Source organism: Ursus maritimus, unplaced genomic scaffold, assembly GCF_017311325.1.
Source record: "Ursus maritimus isolate PB19 unplaced genomic scaffold, ASM1731132v1 scaffold_31, whole genome shotgun sequence".
NCBI classification, from domain to species: Eukaryota; Metazoa; Chordata; class Mammalia; order Carnivora; family Ursidae; genus Ursus; species Ursus maritimus.
In genome coordinates this window covers 14,915,672-14,942,367 of record NW_024425675.1, presented here as the reverse complement: position 1 = coordinate 14,942,367, position 26,696 = coordinate 14,915,672, and the positions used below count along the sequence as shown (strand labels likewise).

The 26,696-nt window shown below is 36.7% G+C and overlaps 1 protein-coding gene across 1 annotated transcript in view; it reads left to right on the top strand.

Annotated features, from left to right (window-relative positions):
- PLXDC2 (plexin domain containing 2) overlaps positions 1-26,696 on the top strand; it is a 435,546-nt gene that overhangs the window by 300,922 nt on the left and 107,928 nt on the right. The window contains exons 6-8 of the mRNA XM_040645359.1: positions 3,817-3,939; positions 8,899-9,017; positions 24,145-24,244. Coding sequence (XP_040501293.1) covers positions 3,817-3,939; positions 8,899-9,017; positions 24,145-24,244 — 342 coding nt within the window. The remainder of the gene's footprint in view (positions 1-3,816; positions 3,940-8,898; positions 9,018-24,144; positions 24,245-26,696) is intronic.

The window sequence follows — 26,696 nt, the reverse complement described above, 5'->3', positions numbered from 1 at the left end:
TAAATGCAGAACTTTAGACATTAAGGCTTTTAATTATTTGTTGCCCTGTAGTTAGAGTCAGTGATGTACCTTAATCCAAACTAGAATAATTCAAAGAAACCCATACCTTACCATTTGGGTATGAAGCACAGTTTTGAAGTCATGTAAGCATCCTGGTTTAAGTCCAATCAACTAGTATACATTAGACAGAAAAAGACTTCAAGAGGTAAAAATTAGAGGGAATTTGATTGCTTGTTTTCAGCAAATTTTAATCTTAAACACTGTTTTTAAGTGCTTTTCATGTATCAATTCATTCAACCATCACAACAGCCCAATGATTACTCCCCCGTTTAACGATTAGGGGACTGAGGCACAAAGATGCCAAGTAACTTACTCATACCACTAGGATGTCATTTGCTTGTATCATTAAATAAATTCGGCAATCACATGTCATTCACCTACCCATTTAAGTCTCATTTGTGGATTGCAATAGAGATATCAGATGTAAACCTGTCTCTAGAATTTGTCAATTAAACGAATGGAGGCTGACATAGGATTTGAGGTGACCACAACTGTGCTCTAAAGTATAGGTGTTGGAATTTTCACAGAGAAAACAGGTTGTTTCTTCCTCAAACTCCTTTTCAATAAGAAACATGTAGTGATCAAAGGAGATATTTTATGATTAGCCCTTCACATGGCTACAAACAAGTTTTGAAAAAAATATATATTTTTTTTTCTTGAACTATTCCAAAATGTGACCAACCAGAACAATGAAATATGTATTTTTCTCTACGAACTGAGCATGCCCCCAAAAAGCTAAAGAAAAGAGGTAAATGTCTAAATGGGATGGCGGCAGCTCTAAGTGCCTTTGAAGCTTTGGAAAAGTTTTGTACCACAAAAGGACTCTGAAATTTGCATAGCAACACCTAATCACACTTGTCTGCCGTCAGCAGGCCTGTAAGTTTTCCCTCTCACTCAGTTATTAGCTGCTGCTGATGGCGACATTTTCAAAATTTAGAAACGTAATGAGAAGTAAGTAGAACCCATCCCCATGAAGCCTTTCACTCCTTGGTCACCAAGAGCTAGAAATTGGCTTGCAATGTGGCTAAGGAAACCAAGCGAGGGTTCTCAGAATTCACAAAATTCAGCTCATGTCCTGGAGTAAGTGGGGTTCTTTGCATCGTTGGGTGATTTTTCACATTGTTTTTAGTGGCGGCAGTGGTAATGGTGGTAACGGATGAAGAGTAGGGGCAGACATGTTTGCAATCATGGTAGCCGTTCCTGGTTAATAGTAGTTGTAGCAACGGTACCACTCACAGTAACAGCAATAATCGTTTATCTTAATGTTACAATAATAGAAGAATCAAGAATTATATTTATAGTTTTTATATATTAACAGATTCTTGCATATTTTTTATTATTTCTGTGGGAACAATGTGAGACTTCACCTTCAAAATGTGGGCAATTATAGTTCCAGAAAACTTTTTCCTGGTGAAAGGAAGCAGCAGTTAAGGATTTGCACGATTTGAAACCTGGGTTATGGAGAATGGAGAATAATTATTTGCCAAATCTATGTAGAAACATTCAGGGATAAAAATATATATATATGTATCTTTTTTTTTTTTAAGTATTAGTAAGAATTGGGTATCTGAAATCATTAATGGTCCTGCATTTTGCAACTGTTTTCCTGGGAATTGTTGCTGCTTTTCTTAGACTTGCTTTGGAAAATTAATCTTATATTGATTCACAATTATCATACTGCCTCGAATTACTGCCCCCTTTCTTCTTTAAATTAAGTGAAGTTTCTTCCATTAGTAATGGAGAATATAGAATAGAGAAATAACTATCCAGAGCCACTGGCCCTTACAGAACATTCTCAGAATACAATTTAATCCTTTCCTTACAGAATTTTTGTATCCACCTTAATGGCGAATTATAAAGGCATGCTGGTGAGGATAGGAGAAAAAAATAAATCATACGTCCTGAGAAATAGTTATTCTTCATCTTGATCATTTTAGGGATGTGATATTGGCTTTGAACATTGATGACTCTGAAAATTTACAAAGAAATAAAATAAAAACAATGACTGTATCACCCTATCTTAATATCTTCTAGTGCACTTGAGCTATATGAAACTGCAAATGTACAAAATTCTGCTCAAGACATATGAAATTTATTTTGAAAGATATTACTTGGCATTTGAGAAACCAGAAATAATGATTAAAATACATGGTAGAGATTTCACTAGTTAAAAATATATTTTTAAAGGTGAATAGCTAAAGGGGCGCCTGGGTGGCACAGCGGTTAAGCATCTGCCTTCGGCTCAGGGTGTGATCCCGGCGTTATGGGATCGAGCCCCACATCGGGCTCCTCCGCTATGAGCCTGCTTCTTCCTCTCCCACTCCCCCTGCTTGTGTTCCCTCTCTCACTAGCTGTCTCTATCTCTGTCGAATAAATAAATAAAAATTTTTTAAAAAAGTGAATAGCTAAAATTCCATTATGCCCTTGATGAAAAATGAAATCAAAGGAAAGAAGACATTGCTAGAAAGACAGAAATTAATTTCTAAGTAAATAACTGCAGATTTAAATTTCTAATAACTTACTAAAAATTATACATGAAAATTTGAAATGATAAAGACCACAATACACCAATGAGAGCTTTATTCAGACCCTGAAGTAAGGCCACAGAAGCTTTAACACAATTTTGTGGCTTTTTTTGTCTTGCTTGTTTTATTCATTAATTCTTACGAAAATAGAAAAATGATTTACGTAGTCCCAGGTGTCTAGTTAACCTGTGATTGCCTAAAATTTGTACAATTGCGTTATCACAAATAATTGGGTTTTATTTTATAATATTGTATGTGGGTGTGATTATTTACATGTATGTTCTTAATTGTGCATTTCTTAGATTAAGATTAAAATTAGTTATTCCCTGAGCTGACTCTCCTTTTAGGAAGCTAAAGACCTTGGAGGCAAGAAGTCAGTATAGGATTAATAATTTGTCGTAGATAATCCGCAAAATAAAGCCAGTGTGGATAATTGGAAGTGGGCAACGTTGTAACATAGGGGCTATTGAAAGTTAATTCAATACAAAGTTCTTCGTAGTTAATTCTCTCCCATTCTCCAACCACTAGAATAGGCTGCAATTGATAACTCTCTAAATGGAGAGGCATTGGAGCATTATCAGTGTTTTACCCTTTTATATGCAACATGTAATATTTTTCTCCTTAATAGAGTGCTAGTAATATTAAAACTGAGAAATGTGCAAGTTTTTCCATGGGTGTTTAACATTCTTTCAATTTTGAAAGTAAGGTCCAGAACATTTTCTGCATTTGAGTGTTAAAGATATCCATGTATGGTTTCTAAAATGTCCCAAACTGAGATTACAGTTTGAGAAATGCAATTAAACTTCATGAAAATGCAATTAAACATCACGAAAATGCATTCATTTGTAAAAAGGACTTGCATGTTCAGCTAGTGTTAAAATAACAAGATTAATAATGGCAGGTTGAATATTTGAATTACTTACTATGCTGTATTAGCCTTTTTAGCCTAATGATCTCTTCCAGGAAATAGTCACTTTTCCCACAATTAAAGTTGTACATATTCTAGATTTCTGACTTACCAGTCTGCAAACTACTACAAAATTATGAGATTTTGTAACTTAATCCAGATCTGACTATTGTTGATCAGACATTGAGGCATTAATTATGTTCCTTTTTTTTAGCTACTATGCTGTTTTATTTTCAAAATGTGGCTGCAATTAAGTTGGAGGTGTTTTAATTAAAATGTTATCTGGGCTTTTCCTTAATGTAGTTCCTGTTTTTGTGATGACAGGTTTCATATACACTGGAGAAGTTGTACATCGCATGCTAACAGCCACGCAGTACATAGCACCTTTAATGGCAAATTTCGACCCCAGTGTATCCAGAAATTCAACAGTCCGATATTTTGATAATGGTATGTATTGATTAGCCTGTTTTACTGGATGTGTACTTTTAAACATCGATCATCAAATTCATATTAATCTTTTGTAACCTGGAGTTTTTTTTGTAAACTGGATTATAAAGTCCTTGATGAAAATGGCTTGCGATGACAAATATTATACTGTAACTGTTAATATGTGGATTGAAGTGTATGGTCCAAAGTCACTCATTTATTCATTCATTTGTTCATTCAACAAATGTTTATTAACACCTGTGAGGCATTATAATACATGAATTGCTATAAATGACATCTCAAAGCAGATAAATTTATTTGATGCTATTTGTGGTAAGTCCTTACTATTAAAAAAACTAAATAAGGATAATTTGTTATCTTCAAATAGAGGCAAGTGGCATAATATATTGATATTAAATTTCTAAAACTTATGAGCCATTTATACCATAAGATGAACACACCTTTTAAAAAATAAGGTAGTGGATTGTTAAAATGCACTATGAAAATCAAGTTCTCCTGACTTTAAAATAGGAAGTAGAGCCTATGATTAAAAGCACCAAGAAAAAATTTAAAAAAAATTTTTTTGGCATCTAAATTTTTACCGCAAAGAAACAAATACAGTTCTATATTGGAAGTGTACAGGGTGACAATTTGATATAGGTATCCATTGCAACAGGGTCCCCACCATGAAGTTAATTAACACATTCATCATTTCACCTATTTACCTTTTTTTTCTGGTGAGAACACTGGTTTTACTCTCAGAAAATTTCGAGTAGAAGATACAGTATTAGAAGCTATGGTTACCATGTTGTATATCAGATCCTCAGACCTTATTTTTACCAACCTCTTCCTATTTTCTTCATCCTCTAGCTGCTGGCAACCAATACTCTAAACTCTATTTCTATGAGTTCAGCTGTGTTTTGTTTTGTTTTTAGGTCCCACATATAAGTGATACTATGCAGTTTTTCCTTTTCTCTGTTTGGCTTATCTCACTTAGCATAATGCCCTCCAGATTCATTCATTTATGTGGTCACAGAGGCACATTCTCACTTTTTTAAAGGCTGGATAGTATTCCTTATCCACTCATCTGTAGCTAGACACTGAAGTTGTTTGCATATTTGGCTAGTACGAATAATGCTGCAATGAACAAGAAAGTACAGGGATCTCTTTGAGAAGTGATTTTGTTTCCTTGGGTGTATACGCTGTAGTGCGACTACTAGATCGTACTGTAGTTCTGTTTTTAGTTTCTTGAGGAACCTCCATACTGTTTTCCTAGTGACTATGACAGTTAACATTTCCAACAGAATACATGGTCTTCTTGTTCTCCACGTCCTCTCCACCATTTGTTATCTCTTCTCTTTTTCATAGTAGACATTGTAACAGGTGTGAGGTGATGCCTCATTGTGCTTTTGATTTGTATTTCCTTCAAGACTGGTGTTGTTGAGCATTTTTTCATATACCTGTTGGCCATTTGTTTATCATCTTGAGAAAAATGGCTATTCAGGTCCTTTGTCCATTTTTTGTTTGTTTCCTATTTAGTTATATCAGTTCCTTGTATATTTTGGATATTAACATGTTACTGGATATGTAGTCTGCAAGTTGTTGTTTTTTTTTTTTTCCCAATCCCTAAGCTGCCTTTTCATTTTGTTGGTTTCCTTTGCTGTGCAGAAGATTTTTTGTCTGACATAATCCAACTTATTTTTGTTCCTTTTGGTGTCAAATCCAAAAACATCATTCCTGAGACATTTCAAGGAGCTTACCCTCTGTGTTTTCTTCTATGACTTTTGTAGTTGCAGGCCTTATAGTCAAGCCTTTAATCCAATTTGAGTTGATTTTTGTGTACAGTAATTTAGGGGTTCGATTTCACCTTTTTTGTACGTGGCTATCCACTTTTCCCAGCACAATTTATTGAAGAGACCATCCTTTCCCCATTGTATATTCTTGGCTTCTTTATTGAAAATTAATTGACCACATAAGAACAGGTTTATTTCTGGGCTGTCTATTATGTTCCATGAATCTAGGTGTCTATCGTTATGCCAGTACCATACTGCTTTGATTACTAGAGCTTTGTAATACTTTGGAATCAGAAAGTGTGATGCTGCCAGTTTTGTTTTTCTTTTTCGAAATTGCTTAGCTAGTTGGAGTCTTTTATGTTTCCATACAAATTTTAGGGTTCTGTTTTATATCTGTGAAAAATGTCATTAGAATTTTAGTAAGGATTGCATTGAATCTATAGATTGCTTTGGGTAGTATGATTTTTAACAAGATTAATTCTTCCAGTCCATGTACATGAAACACTTTTACATTATTTGTGTCTCCTCAATTTCTATCATCAGTATCTTACAGTTTTCAACATACAGATCTTTCGTCTCCTTATTTAAGTTTATTCCTAAGTATTTTATTGTTTTCGAAGCTATTATAAGCTTCTCACTTTGTTCATGTATTGCTCTTGTAACCTCAATGAGTATCTTTATGACTGCTGTTTCGAACTCATTTAGGTAAATTAACTGACTGCTGTTTCATTGTTCTTTTGTTTGGAACATATTTCTGTGTGTGTGTGTGTTTTCACTTTTCTTGACTCTGTTAGTTTCTGCGCAGTAGATAAAATAGCCACTTCATCCAGTCTTGTCAGAGTGGTTTATGTAGGACACAAAGTGCATCCATAAGCCCAGCCCAGGCCCCTGGTTGTCTCTCAAATCTCTACGATTATCCCTGACACTGTTTTTGCTCTTAGTGGTTCCCAGTCGTTGAGAGTGTGCCAAGACCCATGAGTGTCTCAAAGGGAGTGATCATAGTCAACACCGACACGTGGGGTTGATCTGGAGCCAGGCCCTCAGGCAGCAGCTAAGAAAGCATGCAGTCAAACTGCTTCCAGGGGGAAACTGGGAGATAGACATTTTTGCCTGGTCTCTCTACTAGCTATAAGGGGGTGCTCTTTCACCCATTTAGAAACTGTTTATTTGCTATAATCCTCGAGGATTTGTAAATACAAGCCTCATTGGCTATCAGAGTGAGGTGATTTGGCTGCCTAAACCTTGGATGACAGCTGTAAAAGTGGGGACACTAGGTGTGTGGACAAGCCCTTTCAAGGAAGATATCAGAAACTTGGTTTTATTGTTGGAGTTAGCCAGAGGGAGATGGTGGAGGAAGTGCTCATTGGCTCTTTGGGCCCTGGGGAGGATAATAGTAAGCAGCTAACTGAACTACTGAGAAGCCAGACCTTCATGCTACCGCTTATAAAGTACATAGCTACAGCCTTTCCAGGGAAAGAGTAGGAGATAGCCATTTTTGCGTGTTCCTTTTCTGCTGAGCCCTGGGGGCATAGCCATGGCAAGTACTCATGGGCATACCTGTTGCCTCTTTGCCTGCGCCAGGCCTGTGGGACTTGTAAATGCAAATCCGGTCGTCTATCAGAACCAGGTGATCTGGGGGCCTATCTCTCGGGTGGGAGCAACAAAAGCTGGGTGCCAGACGTGTGCAAGCTCCTTTCCAGAAGGATGTTGGTGACCTGTTTTTATTGTCAGAGTGAGCAAAAGGAAGAAGGTGGGGGAAGTGCCAGCTGGAGCTTCTGAGCTCCAGAGGGGATCACAGCTCCTAGATACATGCAGTTTCAATGTGCGTATTTTCTCAGTTGCCCAAATTATAGCAGGTACTCGGCTAGTTTTTAGATTTCTCTCAGAGGAAGTTGCTCCATGTGTAGCTCGGGGTGTACATTGTGTGTGTCCATGGGAGGAGGGAAATTCAGAAGCCTCCTATGTCACCATCTTGGTCAAAAGCTCTCAGCATTATGTTGAACTCAAAAACACAGTGAAGACAGTATTCTTTTTACATCAATCATCAGGTACAGGGATTAACTCATGAGCAGTCAGTTGGAAGGAGGGCATAGGGCAAGGCATGTGGGAAGAGGCACAGAGCTTGCATGCCCTCCCTGGGCACACTACTCTCCCAGCAACTCCCCATCTCCACTAACCCAGAAGCTCTCTGTCATACAATCTTGGTTTTTTTCCTTTTTAATCAGATGTTTAGTGACCTGGGAGATAAGTGTATCTCTTTTAGTTCTGTGAATTTCATTTTCTGTAAAAACATTTTTTTCCTTTCTGTAAAACATTTTTCACAGAATGTAAACATGATTTTTTTTTTTAACCAACCGAAAAATGCAATACTTAGAGCTAAGCAAATGTCTGAGCTGCTCATTTTGTTTTTCTTTCAGGAAAAAATAGAAAATAAAAATGCCATTTAAAACCAAACTATGACTTCTCATCGGTGGCTATTAAACTGTTTCAGTTCACATTTCATGTTAATAGTTTTATAGTTAATTCTGGCAAATTGACTCATCAGAATATGAAATATAGCACTAAAGATCCGTTCATCCCAGCGAACTTCAAGCAGGCTTCAGAAATCTTTGCTTGGGGCCCTTTAGGCTGCCTGGCAGCCTCCTTGAAGCAATACAACAAAGACAGAAATGCAGGCATTGTGAACCAGAGAAGAAAATTCCCATTAGTGCTGAAGGAAGTTTTTTCAGCATGGAAGGGTATAATTCTAAGTATCGCAGAGACATTTTCAGGTCTTTTATATATGATTCTAGCTTTCCTGAACGTGTTCATTTCTTTCTCAGCATTTGTCAAATGTATTTGAAGTTCATTCAATCCACTTGGGCTGCATTTCGAAAGCAGCTCATAGAAATTTAAGCAGACAGTACCCATTAACATTAATGGACTTCCTAAGGCAAAATTCCCTCATACTGGGCTCAATATTAACCTCAGTATGAGATTAGATTTTACTAAATATTTAGAGAATACTCAATTGTTTAAAAATATCCCAAATACTGTTTCAATAACAGAATTCCAATTAACCACATAAAATTCAAATGGCACAACTACTGGATTTGAAGACTATATCCATGGTGTTGTGAAGTCTCTCACCAGAATTGATTGATATATTTTTATCAATGCATTTCTTCTGTTTCAATGGGGTTTATAGGCACAGCCCTTGTTGTCCAGTGGGACCATGTACATCTCCAGGATAATTACAACCTGGGAAGCTTCACATTCCAGGCAACCCTCCTCATGGATGGACGCATCATCTTCGGATACAAAGAAGTAAGTAATGTATTGCTGATGTCCTTTCCCCTTGATCTTGACCTCTCTCTATCTTTTTCTCCAAGCGTCAAGAAAGGGACATTTTATAGTCAAGAACCTCAGATCACTTTCTCATGTCATGGTTTCTTTTTTTTTTTTTTTTTAAGATTTTATTTATTTATTCGACAGAGGTAGAGACAGCCAGCGAGAGAGGGAACACAAGCAGGGGGAGTGGGAGAGGAAGAAGCAGGCTCATAGCGGAGGAGCCTGATGTGGGGCTTGATCCCATAACGCCGGGATCACCCCCTGAGCTGAAGGCAGACGCTTTAACTGCTGCGCCACCCAGGCACCCCTCATGTCATGGTTTCTTTTGCTTCATACAAAAAAATTTTTTAATCAACTAGGTAGCACTGATTGTTAATTCTTTGGATTTTGTTTTGTATTCTGATATCATTGGCATTATGATCGATGAATTTCATAGAATTATTGATTATATCCTGATGATATTATAATGAAATATCTCTAAGAAAAAGTATTTCCAACTTGGAAGGATTTCTCTCCTACATTTGATTATATTTATTTTTTGTTTCTTTTTGCCTTGTTAATTTCTGTGACATGTTTTGATTCTAATTCCACAGTATTAGTATACATGAAAATTTGTGTGGCTCAGTGACCCAATACCGAAAGCATATCAGGACCCACAATTCCCTGTGCATATTTCAACCTGATAGGCAAAACTAATTAGCGTTCTAAGTGACAGAAAGAATAATGGAATTTAAACTTATGGTTTCTTTCATTTTACCAAATTCACAAAGTAAAGAATGGGAATTTACTAAATTATAGCCTTAAATTTACAGAATGTCTAAATTAGAATAATAGCATGTTTAGTTTAAAAACTCTATTAACAATATATAATCACAGTCTATTAGACAACCTAAACTTTTGGGGAAGAAAACAAATATAAGAATAAAATTCCAGGAACAATAGATGTGATGTTTTCGGCAGTCACTAGGCATGAGAGAAATTTTGACAATATGAATTGATGATGGGCATTATTAACCCATGGGTTAATGGGTATTTATAATAATACAGACTCAGTATCTCATTTGAAGGGTTATTTTTTGTTAGCAAATGAATCCCTGACTATTAAAAGGATGTCAACAATTTTAAAATGATTCACTTTGGTCAAGTCTTCTGAGATACATCTTTTCTATAAAGTGAGGGGTAGTTATATTGCAATTAACTAGGTCAGCTGTTGGAAATCCTATAGTCATTTTAAATATTTCCACTCCTTTGAAGAATTCTTCCATGTGGAATTAATCGTTTACTTGGGGCAATAATATAAACAGAATAGAATATAGAATCTGGTCTGCTTGGTGCTTCTTTTTGCTCAGCTATGTTTTGGTATCATAGCCCATCATATTCTTATATCACCTTACTTGCAAGATGGGAGAATAGAGCTCAAAGGGACTCATTCATTTCTAGTTTTCATAATAATCTAGTATAATCCTGAGACTGCAGAGTATTGTTATAGAATGTTAGTTTTCAAGTATTTTAACCAGCAGTGGTAAAGTTTCTGGAAAGATGTAGAGTCAGAAAGTCTAGGGTCTTAAATTTCACTGACTGTGGGCTTTTTCAAAACAGAGGGTTTTGTTTGTTTGTTTGTTTGTTTTTATTGTGGTCTCTGTTCCTAATCTTTATTATTAAAATCATCATTTTTATACTGTTCTCAATGGGTGCCTCACATTGCAGAGTAGCAGTTCATTTTTCCTATTCCTTCTTTGTAGTGGATTTGGTATTTTTAAAATTTTTTTTTCTTTATTAATCAAAGAAAAGTTTTCCACTGTGATTTTCCTATTTTGTCATGGGGAATATTGCACTGATAGGCAATTTTAATACTTTCTTTATGTGTCCAGACTATTATCCTATTGAACACTAGTCCTTCTGAACTCAGAGTTCTAAAGAAGTCACTACTTTATTATTTGTCTTATTGTCCTTTCTCTGTCTGGTTAGAAAGCGGCTTTTTATTTCATATTCTCCCTGAATATTTTTCCAATAATTGTCAGGCATTTTATTTTGCTGTTGCAAATTTCTGTTTGTAAAATTGGCCGCAGTAAGGTTCCCTTGCATTTGAGGAGAAAGCTAGACACTTATAGCTAGACACTTCTAACACTTCTAGAAAAACATTTTTGATCACAATAGCATAAAACAGTTGTTTGCATAATATATTAACCTTGACAAAGTGCTTTCCTATACAGTATAGTTTTCAATTCTTCAGTGATATCTTATATTCTTAATATTCATAAAGGCACTGGCACATGAAGGTTTTAACAAATGTGTGTAGCCTAGTTATGGAATTAGATCATACACAATTATCTTTATTTTATAGCTAAGCAGACTGCATCAGAAAGGTTAAATGACATGCTTAAGGACACAGAGCTAGTTAAGGACAAATCCAGGACTAAAGGCTCTAATTTGGTGATTCCAAGGTACCTCAACATTTTTTTTCCCAAGGAGATTATGTATAACAATTCACAAATATATCTTTCATTTGTTTTTTAATAAATATTGGTTAATGTTTGGTGTTTAATAATCTTTTTATCTGACTCCAACATATGACACAATTGCGATCTCATACAGTTAGAAGTACTCCTAGTTAGGGATGCCCGGATGGCTCAGTCGTTAAGCATCTCTGCCTTCAGCTCAGGGCGTGATCCCAGGGTTCTGGGATCGAGCCCCACATCAGGCTCCTCCGCTGGGTGCCTGCTTCTTCCTTTCCCACTTCCCCTGCTTGTGTTCCCACTCTTGCTGGCTGTCTCTCTCTCTGTCAAATAAATAAATAAAATCTTTAAAAAAAAAAAAAACGGAAGTACTCCTAGTTAAGTTATAGAGCTAGCGAAATCATAAAGACATAATAAAGAGTATAATTTTGTGTTCCTGTCCAGGTTAAATTTACAGAGCCAACATTATAGATAGGGAACTAAGTGCAATTCTTTCTGTACTAAGTTGCTTCTAACTGGCTAATACCAGCTTTGTTTTATTTTATTTTATGTGAGTGAGAGAAAAAAATCTGATGTGTTCAAAAACTACCAATAGAGCACTTGGTTTAATTGTAGAGTAAAATTAGTAAGGCATTGAATAAACTTCCTGACACAAATTTCATTTTTATTTCCCTCAAGTGATTTATTCCAGTAGATAATTGTTTCTTTTAGTAACTCTTAAAGTGCCAACTCCCCGTACTAACCACTCAGATGACCTTAAACTCTGTCATGTTTCTCATACAGTAATTTCTCCAACAGTATAATTTTTCACAGTGCAAACTAGATCAATAATGGTCAAAATTGGAACATACATTTGCACTTATAACAATTTTGCTTGTAATAGGATTGAGATAGGAGAGTACTACTGCTGTTTAAAATAAGAGTGAATACAGATTTGTTTGGGGCATTCAATTTTCACCCATCAAAATCCCAATGTTCTTCTAGCCATACTGGTAAGAGGAATAGTGGAGGCTCTGATTCCTTTAAAGAAATAAGTTATCTCTCCTGAGGTTGTAGCTCTGTATTGTTGAACCAAAGCCTTAAAATTCTGTTTTAAGTTATAGATCCCCATTGTTACACAGCTGTTTATTTTAGTTCACTTCAAAGATACCGTTGACTTAGGATGAAGCAAAAGCCAGAAAAGCATATTGTCTTTTTCTTAATTTTCTATCGGATTACCAACTGTTCACTTTATGCATTTTCCAATTTCATAGTATCCATTTGTGTCTTGTGCATAGATTTAATTTCTTGATAAAATTAACCGTCTTGCCCTCTCTTTCCTAAATATATTAATAACAGTTCCTTTAAAGTTTATGGCTGATGACTAATATCTAGATTTCCTATGGATCTGTTTCTGCCATCTGTCTTTTTCTTCCTTCTCCTCTAGATTTTCATTCGTTGGTCCTGTCTCCTTGCATGCCAGATAATTTTTGATTGGATGTTGGGCATTGTTTACAAACTACTAAAATGATACTTGAGGTTGTGGATGATGTTTTCTTCCTCCAGTGAGGGTTTCCTTTTTCTGTTTGGCAGGTAGGATGGAACAGATTAGTTTAATACTGTCAGGGCTAACCTCATTCCAAGCTGAGCATCAGTCCTTGTAAAGACTGGTGTATTTCTGGTTAGCACATACTCTTAGAAAGTAGACCCTCAGGGGCGCCTGGGTGGCACAGCGGTTAAGCGTCTGCCTTCGGCTCAGGGTGTGATCCCGGCGTTACGGGATCAAGCCCCACGTCAGGCTCCTCCACTATGAGCCTGCTTCTTCCTCTCCCACTCCCCCTGCTTGTGTTCCCTCTCTCGCTGGCTGTCTCTATCTCTGTCAAATAAATAAATAAAATCTTAAAAAAAAAAAAAAAAAAAAAAAAAGAAAGTAGACCCTCAGGAATCTCCACCCAGGCCTGGGTTTTACTACAGGACCTTTTGCCTTAATGGCCCTGAACCCCTGTGTTTTCCTCAGCTCCATGAGACTGTCTGAAGTTCTGTTCACTTTCTCAGTCTCTAAATCTGCTTGTAAATTGCCAAATGCCTTGATAGGAAAGTGGTATTGCATTCACTTCTGTGATTTCCTTTCTCTGGAATCTTGTCTTTTCAAGTCTTTGCTCTTTGCTAGTCACCTGATGCCTTCAACAGGTACTTTCCATATGTTGTTTATCTTTCCTGTTTGATCTCAGTAGGAGAAATGGCCTTTTACAAGTTTGTCTGCCATGACCGTAAGTCCCATTCACTTTTAATAACTATCTCCTAATTTGATACAATCTAGTATTTACTGAGCTCTTCATATATGCCAGCCAGAGACCTAAGTGCTTAAAATTTATCTCATATAATTCTCACTAAAAAAAGAGTTAGTTGCTTTTATCATTTATAGAGAAGAAAACTGAAACACCTACAGACATTCAGTAACTTTCTCAAAATTATTAAAGATTCATCCAAGGCAATAGGACTTCAGAGCCTGTAGGCCTAATCACTGTACAGTACTGCCTCCCTCCAAGCTTCCTTTTCAAGAAATAACTAAACTGGGGGCGACTGGATGGTACAGTCAGTTAAGCATCTGACTCGTTTTCAGTTTAGATCATGATCTCTGGGTCCTGATCTAGGGGTCGTGAGATTGAGCCCCCTGTTGAGCCCTGTGTCACACACGATACTCAGTGAGAAGTCTGCTTAAATTTCTCTCTCCCTTTGCTTTACCCCTCCCACCCCACCCCTGTTCTCATGCACTCTCTCTCTAAAATAAGTAAATAAATTTTTTTAAAAAAGGGAAGGAAGGAAGGAAGGAAGGAAGGAAGGAAGGAAGGAAGGAAGGAAAGAAGGAAGGAAAAGAAAGAAAGAAAGAAAGAAAGAAAGAAAGAAAGAAAGAAAGAGAGAAAGAGAGAGAGAGAGAGAGAGAGAGAAAGAAAGAAAGAAAGAAAGAAAGAAAGAAAGAAAGAAAGAAAGAAAGAAAGAAAGAAAGGAAGAAAGAAAAAAAAAAAAGAAAGAGAAATGACTGAACTGCTTCACTAACTTCAAAATCTTGGACAGTCTTTCCTGGCTAGTCATTATTGTACTATAACTCTGCCCCCTCGAGAGCACAGGTAAGAATGGTTTGCCCTTTATAGCATTTATCTTATTTATTTTATTAATCTTTTAAAAAATGAAAAGAGGTTGTACATAGGTTAAAAAATAATAAAAAATAAAACACGCACCCTTTCTTAGACAATTGGAATTTGGAAAATCATATTTCCATTTCCTATTCTGTTAATAACCAGCTGTGACCTAGAGCCCATGTTCTTTATATTACTTTTAGTTACTATTGAATAATGAGGCTTGTTTGCTTGATTACAGTAGATACAGACCTAAAATATGGGACCATGGATAATGTAACAAGGAACCTACCTATTCACAGATTTCATTCCAAAAACATTAGGGGTTTGAAGTCAGATTTCTTACGATCCTGATGCTGTCTTTCCTAGTATACCATCATTTTTCAGAAGTTGCATTTCCTCTGACTTGTGTTTCTCTTTTGTATTTTGAATTTATTGTATTATTTCTCCTCTTGTATTTTGAATTTATTGTTACTTTAGATACAAAATAGGGGAGGATGTGATTCTTTTTGTTTCTCTTGCAAATTTGGTCATTTTTTTTTAACCAGCTCATGGGAGGGACAGGGTAATCATCAATTTCAGACAATGCAATTTAAAAAAAAAGAAAGTCATATAATCCTTCTATATGGCAGCAGGGGGAAATCATAGAGTGTATACCCTACCTGCGAATCGGCCTATTCTATCCATTTTCTTGGTTGAATACCTTACTATCTCCTTCAGCAAATTTTAGAGGAGGTCAGTATAGAGGAACTTTATTGTTTATTAGATAAAATCACTTTCTAATCTATTTTACCATGTAAGTATTTAAACTTAATGTACTTCAGTGTAACATCCACTGTTTCTGTAGAAGAATGCATAGTTCATAAATCACCATTGCCAGCTAGGTGTAGGTTTAAATGGCACCCTTAATGCATTTTTTAAAATTTCTTTTAAGACTGTTTCTCTTATTTAAACTGTAATGCTTCTTCATTCATGGTAATCATCCTGAAAGTATTGAAAGATGAACACTTGCTGAGCTGGTAGAATTTATGGAAAAAAATAATCCAAGAGCATAAAAGAAACCCAAAAAGACCTGAGCAGTGAAACATTTGCCATTGATACGAAGTTATTTGCATTTATGGCTATTGCTCTGTGTGTGAGAATGTTGGACATGTGTTTATATAATATATATGCATCCAAAAAACTTTATAGTTGTGCCAGTAGAGTTATATGTATGTGTATACACACACACACACACACACACACACACACACACACACATACATATACATACGTGTATGAAATATATACCTATACATTATATGTTCATATATTTATATATTTTTACTCAAATAACATTTATTTAATTAATTTATGATGCCAGGTTGACAAAACCCAGATGACAAAAAATGCTGATTATAAAATCTCAAGAAATCATTCTAAAGAAGATGTAGACATGGGTGATTTTACATTATAGGGTTGTCTATATTTTAAATACATGAAATATAAAATTGTATCTACATGCCTTTGTTTAGGATCTAATTCATTTGCATTTGTGGATGTATTTTATTTTTTTAGTTATATCACATATAAAAGCTCCTGATGTTTTCATTTCTTTTTAATTCCACAGTGTAAGAAAATGACAAATTGAACCATTTTCCCTTTATAATGCTCCAATAACAAATGCCATGGGTATAAATAAATAAATACAAAGTAGCAAAGGTAGAAGGACCTACCTAGAAGAAACAATTTTAGAAGCAGAACCTTGGGGGCACCTGGGTGGCTCAGTGGGTTAAGCGCCCGACGCTTGATTTCAGCTCAGGTCATGATCTCAGGGTCCTGGGATCGAGCCCCACATTGGACTCCACACTTAGCAGGGAGTCTGCTTGAGGATTCTGTCTCTCCCTCTGCCCCTCCCCCCACTTATGTGTTCTCTCTCTCTCTGAAATAAATAAATAAATCTTTAAAAAAAGAAAAAAGCAACAGAAACTTGTTCTAATGCTGGCCCTGCCCGTAACTGTTATGTGTTCTTGGGCAATGTATTTAATCTTTATGGTGCACTTTCTCCTTGAAGACCTACTTCTCTGAGGTGAAAGATCTTTCCAAGCCCAAGGAGTTTCCCAATGCCCGCTCTTTTCCCCTTGTGCATTATTCCCTGGCCATGTATAGACAAGCTCCCTCGTCTAGCTGTAGGCCCAGAGAAAGTTCCCACCATAGTTTTACTGTCCTGAGCCCAGTTACACCGCCTTCTTCAGACAGACATCTGCCTCATTGTCTTATTTTATATGAAGCTCCAACTCCAGTTGTTACTTCTGTTGGGGGCAGTCTTTAAATCAGAGGTCCCAGTGATGTGTGTGTGTGTGTGTGTGTGTGTGTGTGTGTGTGTCTGTGTGTGTCTGTGTGTGTGTGTGTATTTGTAAAATGGATATGTTGCCAACATTTAGATATCAATGGGTTTTAAATACAAATACAAATTTGCATTGCCCCTTGAGAAATCAAAAGCCTCCCGTCACTTGCTCTACATTTCTACGTAGTAGCCGTTGGCTGGGAAGTGTGCTCAGGGTATGTTCCCTCCAGTTTCTCCCACAGCAATTTCTTGTTTCTTACCCCAGGCTAGCGCTAGTTTATGTAGAGATTCAGTTTGAAACTCCTCTTCTAATAGAGGGGCTGTCCTTACCCATCGGCTGTATGTTGTCTGCTTCCAGACGTTCTATAGGCTGTGATTATGAAGATGGGGGATAGAGGAATGTTAAGAACCTATCTTTGGCTTATGGCTCTCCTTTGCTTTCACACCATCGTGCTCAATACCTGGCATATGAACAGAGTTCAGTAACTCTAAGCTAAAAAGGGATTAAAATAATTGTGCAAAATGTTAACCATATTCAGGAAAGCAAATGGATTTTTATATTGTTAAATTGAATTGAAAGCCTTTCTGTTGGAATGCAGTTTTCAGACAACTAAGCACTAATACCGAGCACTTTATGGGTTGTTTTGATTGTAATAAATAAAAGCATGACTTTTTATAATTGGATGCCCTACTGAGTAACACAGAAGCTAGATCTGACATTTCAAGACGATGAGGTAGAAAGTTAAAAGTTAAAGGTTAAAAGTTAAAGCTAAAGGTCAATATGGGTAAGAACGGGTAAAATAATAAGGTTTGGGTTTTCTTAAATGTATATGTATTAACCTACTGGACACCATGTTGCTGATTAGCGAGTGAACGAAAATGAGCGTAGAGTAATTCTTCTCCCATGGTAGGCATGTGATTCATACTTCGAACACACCACACAGTCAAGCCCGTGCCGAGATGCTGTGCCGCCTATTAGATAGATGGCTGGGGCAAAAATGGAAACAAATGTTTTCGTGAGGTTTGCAGTGCAGAAGAGAGAGGAAAATAAAGTTCCATTACCTCTGACTCAAGCAGCATGCCATTCTCTCCCTAACTGTTACAGAGAGATGTAAAACTTCATTTTATGTGTCATGTTGGGCCTCTGTGTCCTGGAGAATGACACCACACCACGGAATAGAGAAGACCAGTGTCTCTGCCCTACCTTGGCCCATCCCTGATATTTTTCCTACCTTAATTTCATCTGCTTATTGCAACTCCTTTCAGCATCTAGACTTCATTTGCTTCACTATATCACTTATAGAAAAATTTATACTTAAATAATAAACTTATCTGTGTCCTGTAAACTGGAATGAAAATTCAAACACCTAAAAAAAAAAAAAAAGAATTTATACACGCTGTGTTAAGTTAAAATGGAAGCATATTTTAGCCAGTGCTAATGTTCCTTTTCTATAACTATCCTGTGGAATGAATGTAATTGTAAAACTCATTCTCAGAAATTTATGATTCGATACAAATACAGAGGCCGAGTGAAAACTTAGCTTTGCTTCAATCATAAAAAGGCAACTGTTACAGGCACTTGGAAATAATGAAGCTACATTTCTTTTTTTTTTTCTTAAAAAAAAAGAAGAAGAAGAAGAAGAAGCTTCTATAGTTTAGAGTTGCTACTATTTCAGAATGGCTTCCTGAAAACCCCAGGAACTAACTTAGGAAACATTTTGAGAATACTGGAAATTTGTAGAAAGGATAAAAAAATATAGCTTCCCATAAAGCAAAATGTTTAGTTTTCGTGCTTGGACATCATCATTGGCTGTAGCTTCTCTGACTTGAGTCCTTCATATCCTTGTACATAGAGACTCTTCTATAGAATAGATGACTGACGATATGACAGAACCTTTCTTATACTAATTTTGTGTGACACTGGCTATAATTCTAGATGGTTTATTTATACACAGACACACACACACACACAATTGCTTTGTTGCTATTAGTCAAAGTAATTCAAGTTAAATGCAACTTTTAACAGTCCTCCTGATTCATCAGAATGGTCTCTAATTAAATACTCACATGCAGACTGGTCTGACTTGCTCACAGAGAGCTTACACAGCCCAGTTCCTTACCTGCAGTAAGTGAGAGGATGAACGATCCTTTGAGAGAACAGCCCCGTGCCTTTGATGTCTTGAAATAAAAAAATTACAGTCCAAGAAAGCAAGGTAAAAAGAATATATGACAGTATCAGGTGGAAAGAGGCAGACTATTTCTGAAAGAAATCTGTGAGAAAGCCTGGAATTGTTCATCTTTTCCTCATTAATCTTTTATAATATGAAACATTTAATTCAATTGCCAAAAGTAGTGTTTTCAAAACCTGATATGTAATTATTTCATAAAAGGCTTGGGTGCCTTCTTGGAAAATGTGGGGAATTAAGAGCTTCTTGTACATTTTCATTTTAATATTCAATAAAATATATAATAAAAGACCACAGTTTTAGAAAATCTGTGCTTGTATTCATGAACTCTATAAAATTTTAAAGAAAAGCATTTGAGGCCAGTGGTACTGCCATAAAATCATCCTTTTCCAAACCTCCCGCTTCTCATCTTGTCCATCTCTGGACATTTCACTACTCTTCTTCAGTGCTGCCCAGGTGGCCCACCGCACAGGCAGACAACTCCCTTCTCATGGCCTGAGTGTGAAAGCACCCCTGCCGGTGCACAACACAGTGGCCGATGAAGAGCTCAATGCCATTCTTCCTGCTACTCAGACCAAGGCCGTGGTGACACCATTGGCTCTCCTCTTTCTCCCACCCTCCTCAAATCCATGCCATGGCTTCATAGCAGTACCTTCACAATTCATCTGGAATCCATCTTTCCATTGCTTCCCCTTCCTACATGTATCACTCTAGTATAGTCCAAGCCACCCATCCCTTATCCAGACAACTGTGATACCTTCCTAATTCGTTTCTCTGTCACCCCTTGCTCCCTACAGTCTTGATCACACAGCAGCCAGGGTGATCTTTTTCAGATGTAAGAGAACATTCTTCCTCTCTTCAAAGTCCTCTAAACCTTCACTGTACAGCATGAATCAAGTTCAGTCATTGCCCATGCTTGCGGGGAATGCATGCTCCCTATGATCTGCCTCCACCGCCTCTCATCTCCTGTGACAATCTTATTTACTCCTTCTTCTCCAGTGATAACCTTTTCATTCTGAAAGACACCAAAAAACAGTTAAGTCAAAGCCTTTGCCTGTACTGGTCCTTCTACTCAGAGTTTTCCTCAAATATCCACATGGCAAGCTCATGACTACAGAAAAGTCATCTCATCACAGAAACTTTCTGTGACTCCTAAGGAGGCCCCCATCCCCTTCCCTCTCTTTACCACACTTTAGTTTTCTCCTTAGCAGTTACCACTTCCCAGCATACTTTATTTTTTACATTTACTTGTTATGTTCATCTCGGCCCTCTAGAATATAAGCTCAGTGAGAGCACGATCTTTGTTCTGTTCTCTTCTATAATCCCTACAATAATACACAGAAAATATTTAGTTAATATCTAATAAATGAGTGAAGGAATTCTATCTTATCCAATAGCATCTAGAGTATATATGCCTTTTTGGGAAAATAATTTTTATGTAGTAAATAATAGTCTCAGAAATTCATTTTCTACTTTATATTTCCACATTATTTTAAGATTCATAATAGAGATATTTATGGTAGTAGTCGTTTGTCAGACACAGTCCTCAGAAGTCACTGTCCTATGAATAAGTATAACTAGAAAACTGGCAGCAAGTTAAAATGTTTCTCCTAGAAGCAGACAACGATTTCTACCTACCTCAGTTCTCTTGACAAATAGATAAAGTATTTCACCCTTGTTAACAGTTTACTTGTTGAAGCTTGGAAAAGTCAAGATCATTCTATAGACTGAAATCATCAAACTGAGGCTTGAAAGGGTCCTTACAGGTCATCTCCAGCTATCTTCCTAAAGGGCTGGCCAATTTATGGTGAGATTGTTTTCAGTGACAGAAAACTGTCTACATTGTTAGGCTACCCATTTTGGTTTGGGATGGATTTTCCTTAGGTTAAATGAGTCTGAATCTAGGTAACTTAGACACATTGGTCTCCATTTTTTGGAATCCAGAGGAAAAAGCATAAACTAGGAGATAAAGAGATACAGAAGAGTGAAAGCAAGATGCAGAAAATGAAACTTTTCTACTGGAACATTCCCATCTTTCAAGTTTAATTGTACCTAGAAGTAAAGAAGATATTTATCTGATTCCCTGAAACCTAGGAGGAAGAATGCTTCTTCATTTTATGTAGAAATACCCAGTGAAGTTTGTATTTGCTATTAGATCTCTAATAGAAAATGTATTGGTTAGTATTGCTATGTAACAAATCACCCCAAAATGTCATTCCTTAAAACAACTCCACTTCTTATTTCTCACAAGATACCTATGGATCAATTTGGCAGTTCTATTGATCTGGTTTGGACTCTGCTGATCTCAACAGGGCTCATTCATGTGCCAGCTGTTAGCTGGTGGATTGGCTAAGGACTAGCTGTTCAAAGATGACCTCTGCTGGAGAGGAAACGTTCCTCCATGTGCCTCCCTTATATTTTCAGCAGACCAACAGCATACATTCTCATGGAACTGGCAGGGGTCCAAGAAAGGAGGCGGAAATGGCCAAGCACATTTTCAATCCTGTCTTTTGCTTCACATTTGCTGTCATCATTCTTTGCCATATTACTGAGCCAGAGTCCAAGTGGGAGGGGACCAAAAGTGACAAGGCAAAGGGCATGGATACAAGGAGGCCACTGATGGAGGCCATTAGTATAATCAGTCCACCACAGGCAAAAAGCACAGGAGGAGAAGGTTTGACTTACAGACAAAATATAAAGGAAGGGAGTGAAAGGAAGGAAAGAGATGGAGTAATGAAATAAAAATGAAAGATAGCTAGGAGAGGAAAGAGATAAGAAAGAAAGATTGAAGAGGTGAAATTGAAAATGTGTAAAGATGGGAAAGCAACTATACTAGGAGATCTGCAGGAATCCAAACATGTGACCCAAAAAACAAGCTCTTCTATAAAAATATAATACTCGTGGCAGTATAATAGCATTTTGCAGTTAATAGCAAAACAAACTCAAGTTCTGCTTTGAGTATGGGAAAAGAAGAAATACAGTCACCACAGAATTATCTGGTAAAATATATCTCACCTTGCAGAGGAAAATTGCAGTCACAGATGTTGGAGAATGTAAGCAAGTGATGAATACAGCTTACCAAAGCTTTCATACTTACTACTGATCAGGCATGTAGGGATAACGCTGTTTGTGAATTGTGACTTTGTCTTATTGGGATATACAAAATATAACTGGAACTGGAAATATTGTCTTTTTTTCTAATTTTTGCCTTTTCTTCTTTAATTATGTCTGTATTTTTTATGTTTTTAGAGAGAGGGAGAGAGCACAAACAGGTGGGGAGGGGAAGGAGAGGGGAAGCAGACTCCCTGCTGAGCAGAGAGCCTGATGGGGGGCCAGATCCCAGGACCCCGAGATCATGACCCCAGCCAGAGGCAGTCACTTAACCAACTAAGCAACCCAGGCACCCCTATAAGTCTGTCTTAAATATAAATTACACTTATATTAGCATTAATATATTATGTCCACTAAGAAAAGGAATTACATATATTGATACTGAGTATGGCTTAGTAATCACTAAATAAAGTATGTCAGAGTTTCCTTTAGTAGGGACAGAAATGTTGGCATTGTTTTGTTTCTGTTGTCCAAATATCAGAATACTTCTTAAAAAAAAAAAACAGATCTTTATTTATTTATTTGAGAGAGAGAGAGAGAGAGCAGAGAGGATGAGGGAGAGGGACAAGCAGACTACACGCTGAGCGTGAGCCAGTCTCAGGGCTCAATTTCACAACCCTGAGATCATGACCTGAGCCGAAATCAAGAGCCAAATGCTTAACTGGCTGAGCCACCCAGGTGCCGCATCAGAATATTTCTTAATGCTGGTCAAGAATAGACTAATTTAGTACATAAAGAGAAAATGTCATCTTGCATTTACTTGTTTGGTGACAATTCCATAAATTTCAGGTACATTAAAATTTCCTCTTAATTGGTTAATTGCAACAAAATAGCCCTTTCACAATTTCATGGTGTCATAGACCAAAAATAAGGAGTAAAGCCCTTATTATATCTTCTACCCAAGTTATTCTCCTTGCTTCTCATTTCTATGCTGTATATTATGGTTTATAGAACAAGGTCCCATCTAATATGGTCTTAAATGAATTATCCACAGATGCCCCATGGTCTGCTTATTCCACCTTAAGATTTGTTGGTACATTTATCCTTCCTTTGTTGTTTCTTGTCCCTTTATTTATTGCAGATGGTTTCATGCCCATTTTTATGTCTATTAAACTGGTAATAAAGATAGTAATCATATCTCCAGCGATCCTTTTCTAAACCTAGAAAAATTGGCTCTAAGAGTTTTTCTCATTTGTAACTATTTCATATAATCTCAATGTGTTTTAAAATTTTTCAAACTGTAAATGTGAAAAATGTCTGTCATCTTCAGATTTGGGTTCTGCCAAGGTTTCAATTTAGGGAATGTGACCTTGAGATGACCCATAATAATTCATAAGTTTTCCATATAGGTTTCAATCACAATAGTGAGGTTCAGCATCCATTAACACTTGCCAAGTTTCACTATCTATTAACCAACAATGATACGGTTAAAATATATATTTAGCAGTGCACTTATATGTCCTTCTTTAGGTTTTCGATATAAACAAGAATTTTTTCTTAAAACCATGAAAAGTAAAATAAAGTATTTTAGGAAAACAAACGATACAGGAAGAGTCTCTATTTCTGAAGTGACAGCCAGCGCTAAATCTATTCATGGTGCCTCTATGTGTGATGAGTTTTCAGCATTCCGCATCAGTTAGATTCTCTGAGAATTTGTTTACTTTCATCCTCAAGCAGCTGTCTATAGGACCAGGAACTCTCTTGTCACTTTAACCCATCAAAAGCACTAAACAGATGTTATGGTTTGGTATCGTATGCCTTTCTTCTCTAATATCCCCACTCGCTCTCTCCCTGGTCCTTTGTCTCCATCACCTGATTTTATCCAGCAAACGGCATGATCACGCTCCCCGCCCCCACCCCAAATGAAATTCGCATCTAACCCATAGCAATCTGCTTTTTCTTTTCCAGATTCCTGTCTTGGTCACACAGATAAGTTCGACCAATCACCCAGTGAAAGTGGGGCTGTCTGATGCATTTGTCGTTGTCCACAGGATCCAGCAAATTCCCAGTATGTAGAAGGGTAACTGCAAAATCTGAGCCTGCTGGGGGGGTCAGTTTAAAGGAGATTGACTTCAGGCAGATGCGATAGGTTGAACAACAGAATCACTTAACTGCTGCTTGTAAATTGTATTATTTGGTTTATAACTCTTATTGGCATTTGCTGTCTCTCTGTCAATCTTCAACTAATAATTTAGGCAAAGTGAAATTAAACAGCCGAGCCAACAGTGTGTAATTTTGGTTTCTCTGGGATAGTTAGCTTGGTTGCACAGGTGTATTTCTTTCATTAATAAGAAGAGCATGAAGAAATGACCGATAGGTATATAAGTTTTATTCGTCTGTTTGTTTGGCTTAAATTTATCAGCAAAAGAGCAGCTTTGTGTCCATTTTTATGTCTTTCATGTTTGTGTGAGAGTCTAGAGGAAGATGAAAGAAAAAGTAAATTAAAGTAAATAAAAACCTTGGTGGAACTATACCTGCCAGAGAAGATACATGTTTTGTTTGTTGTAAATTATTTTCACTTATCTAGACTAGTTTGCATTTGTAAAATAAAAGCATATGTATTACTTGGGCAGCTGTTCATCGTATTCGAAATTCATCATATTAGAAATTCAGAAAACCACCATTGGTAGTAGTTCTGATCATGTATATAGCCATCATTTGAAAATTTCTGTGTTTTAAACCTCTATTTCAACAGGAATCCTGAGGGATGCTTGAGTGTGTTAGTACTGAAGATATTTGTGTCCTAGACATGTTTATTTAAAGCAAGAGATGATAATAAAATACATCCCAAGCTTAGATCATTTCTTTAGCTTTTTTGTTCGAAGTCCTTCTTATATTTCACTATAATTTAACACATGCATATGCTATTTGGTCTTCCCTCAAACTAATTCTGTTTAAGTATGCCGTCTCTCAAATACAGAATGTAAATGGAGTGGAAATTATTTAGACTTCAAATTCTTAGACTTTTTGGATTGGCTGGAAACGTAGCAGGGCTTCTCTTAGAACTAAGATTTAGAATGATGTTCGTCTGTGGCAATAAGGCTTGGTGAAAAATGTGAATCCTCCATGGCGTTTTCTCCTTATTAGCTGAGAATTACTGGGAAGTAACATTCGAGGGAACTGTTAAATTGAGGCAGATTTTCCAGCAATAAAATTATACTGTGAACAAAGCAAGGATATATTAGCATGTGCAGGCACATAAAGACATCCTCTTAAATAAGAGGCCATGTCCTGGGAGAGCCAGTTGATTCCCCTTTGAGGACAAGTGTTTTTCACATTCCTTCTTTCAGGGATGTTAAATCAAGCATGACTTGAGTCAATTATTACACAAGTAAAACACTAGTTTTAGTTTATTTGTGGGTGCTTTTCTTCTGAGAAAGAATGTTATTTGCAGCTTCCTCAAAAGACATCTTGGTCCACATTAACGTTCCGGTATATTATTGTTTAGACAAAAAGACCCACCCGAGCACAAAAGAAAAAAAGATTTTTACAAGTGTATTTTAATATGCAAGTATTGTCTCAGAACCGAAGCATGGTAGAATTGTGCTAAGAGCGGAGAGCCCAAATTGCAATTCTGCACCCCTTGTTAGAAAGTAATAAGATAACCGTTAGGTTTTGAGGAAAAATACCTTTCCCAAATACAAATTTTATTGAGTAATTGGCAAAATTCATCTGAGTTTTGGGAACAGATTATGTCTGAAGTGGAGACTCAGCATTCATCTAAAAAAATTACACAAGTGTAGGGAAAAGCTTCCCTCAGGCAAGCCGCCTGCTGGAATGCCGTTCCCACCTCCTGTTGACCTCACTGTTCCCCATCCTGAGAAAATTAGCCAAGAAAGAATGGAAGTTCTGTGTTTCGAATCCACTCATCCCTGCCTTTCGATGGGACCACATTTCAGCAAGAAAACTGGAATTGATGTATTCTATTTAAAAATCTTTTGGGGAACAGAAAAATTTAAATCTCTTTAAATATCTGTTCCCACATTTATAAGGTGTAACAGTGTCTGTTACATGAGCTTCCCTATAGATGGAGTGTTATGGTCGTATTGTATTCTTAGCCTAAAAAAAGCGTACCTATATATGCCAGAGATTAGGCTAAGCCAGGATTAGCATAATATGTTAGACAACTATTACTTTTTCCTGAGACTATAAAATGATTCCTAGAGATCTGTGTGTTACCGATTTGTGCAATCAGAATTTAGATAAATATTTAAATCCTTTCCAAAATTCTGCTCTTATTTAACAACCCTCATTTTTAGGAGTCATCCTTACAGGGAATTTAAATCATTCATCTCTGTTCCCCCTTTTTCTTCTCCTGAGTGAATTTAGGGAAAAACTGATCATTATTCTAAGTAATGAGCAGTTTCATTTCTTCTCTGTTGCAAGGTGCGTTACATAGGACCCTGTTCTCACAAGATCAGTTTTCTGTTCTTTTCATCATTTTGGTTACACGGGTTATA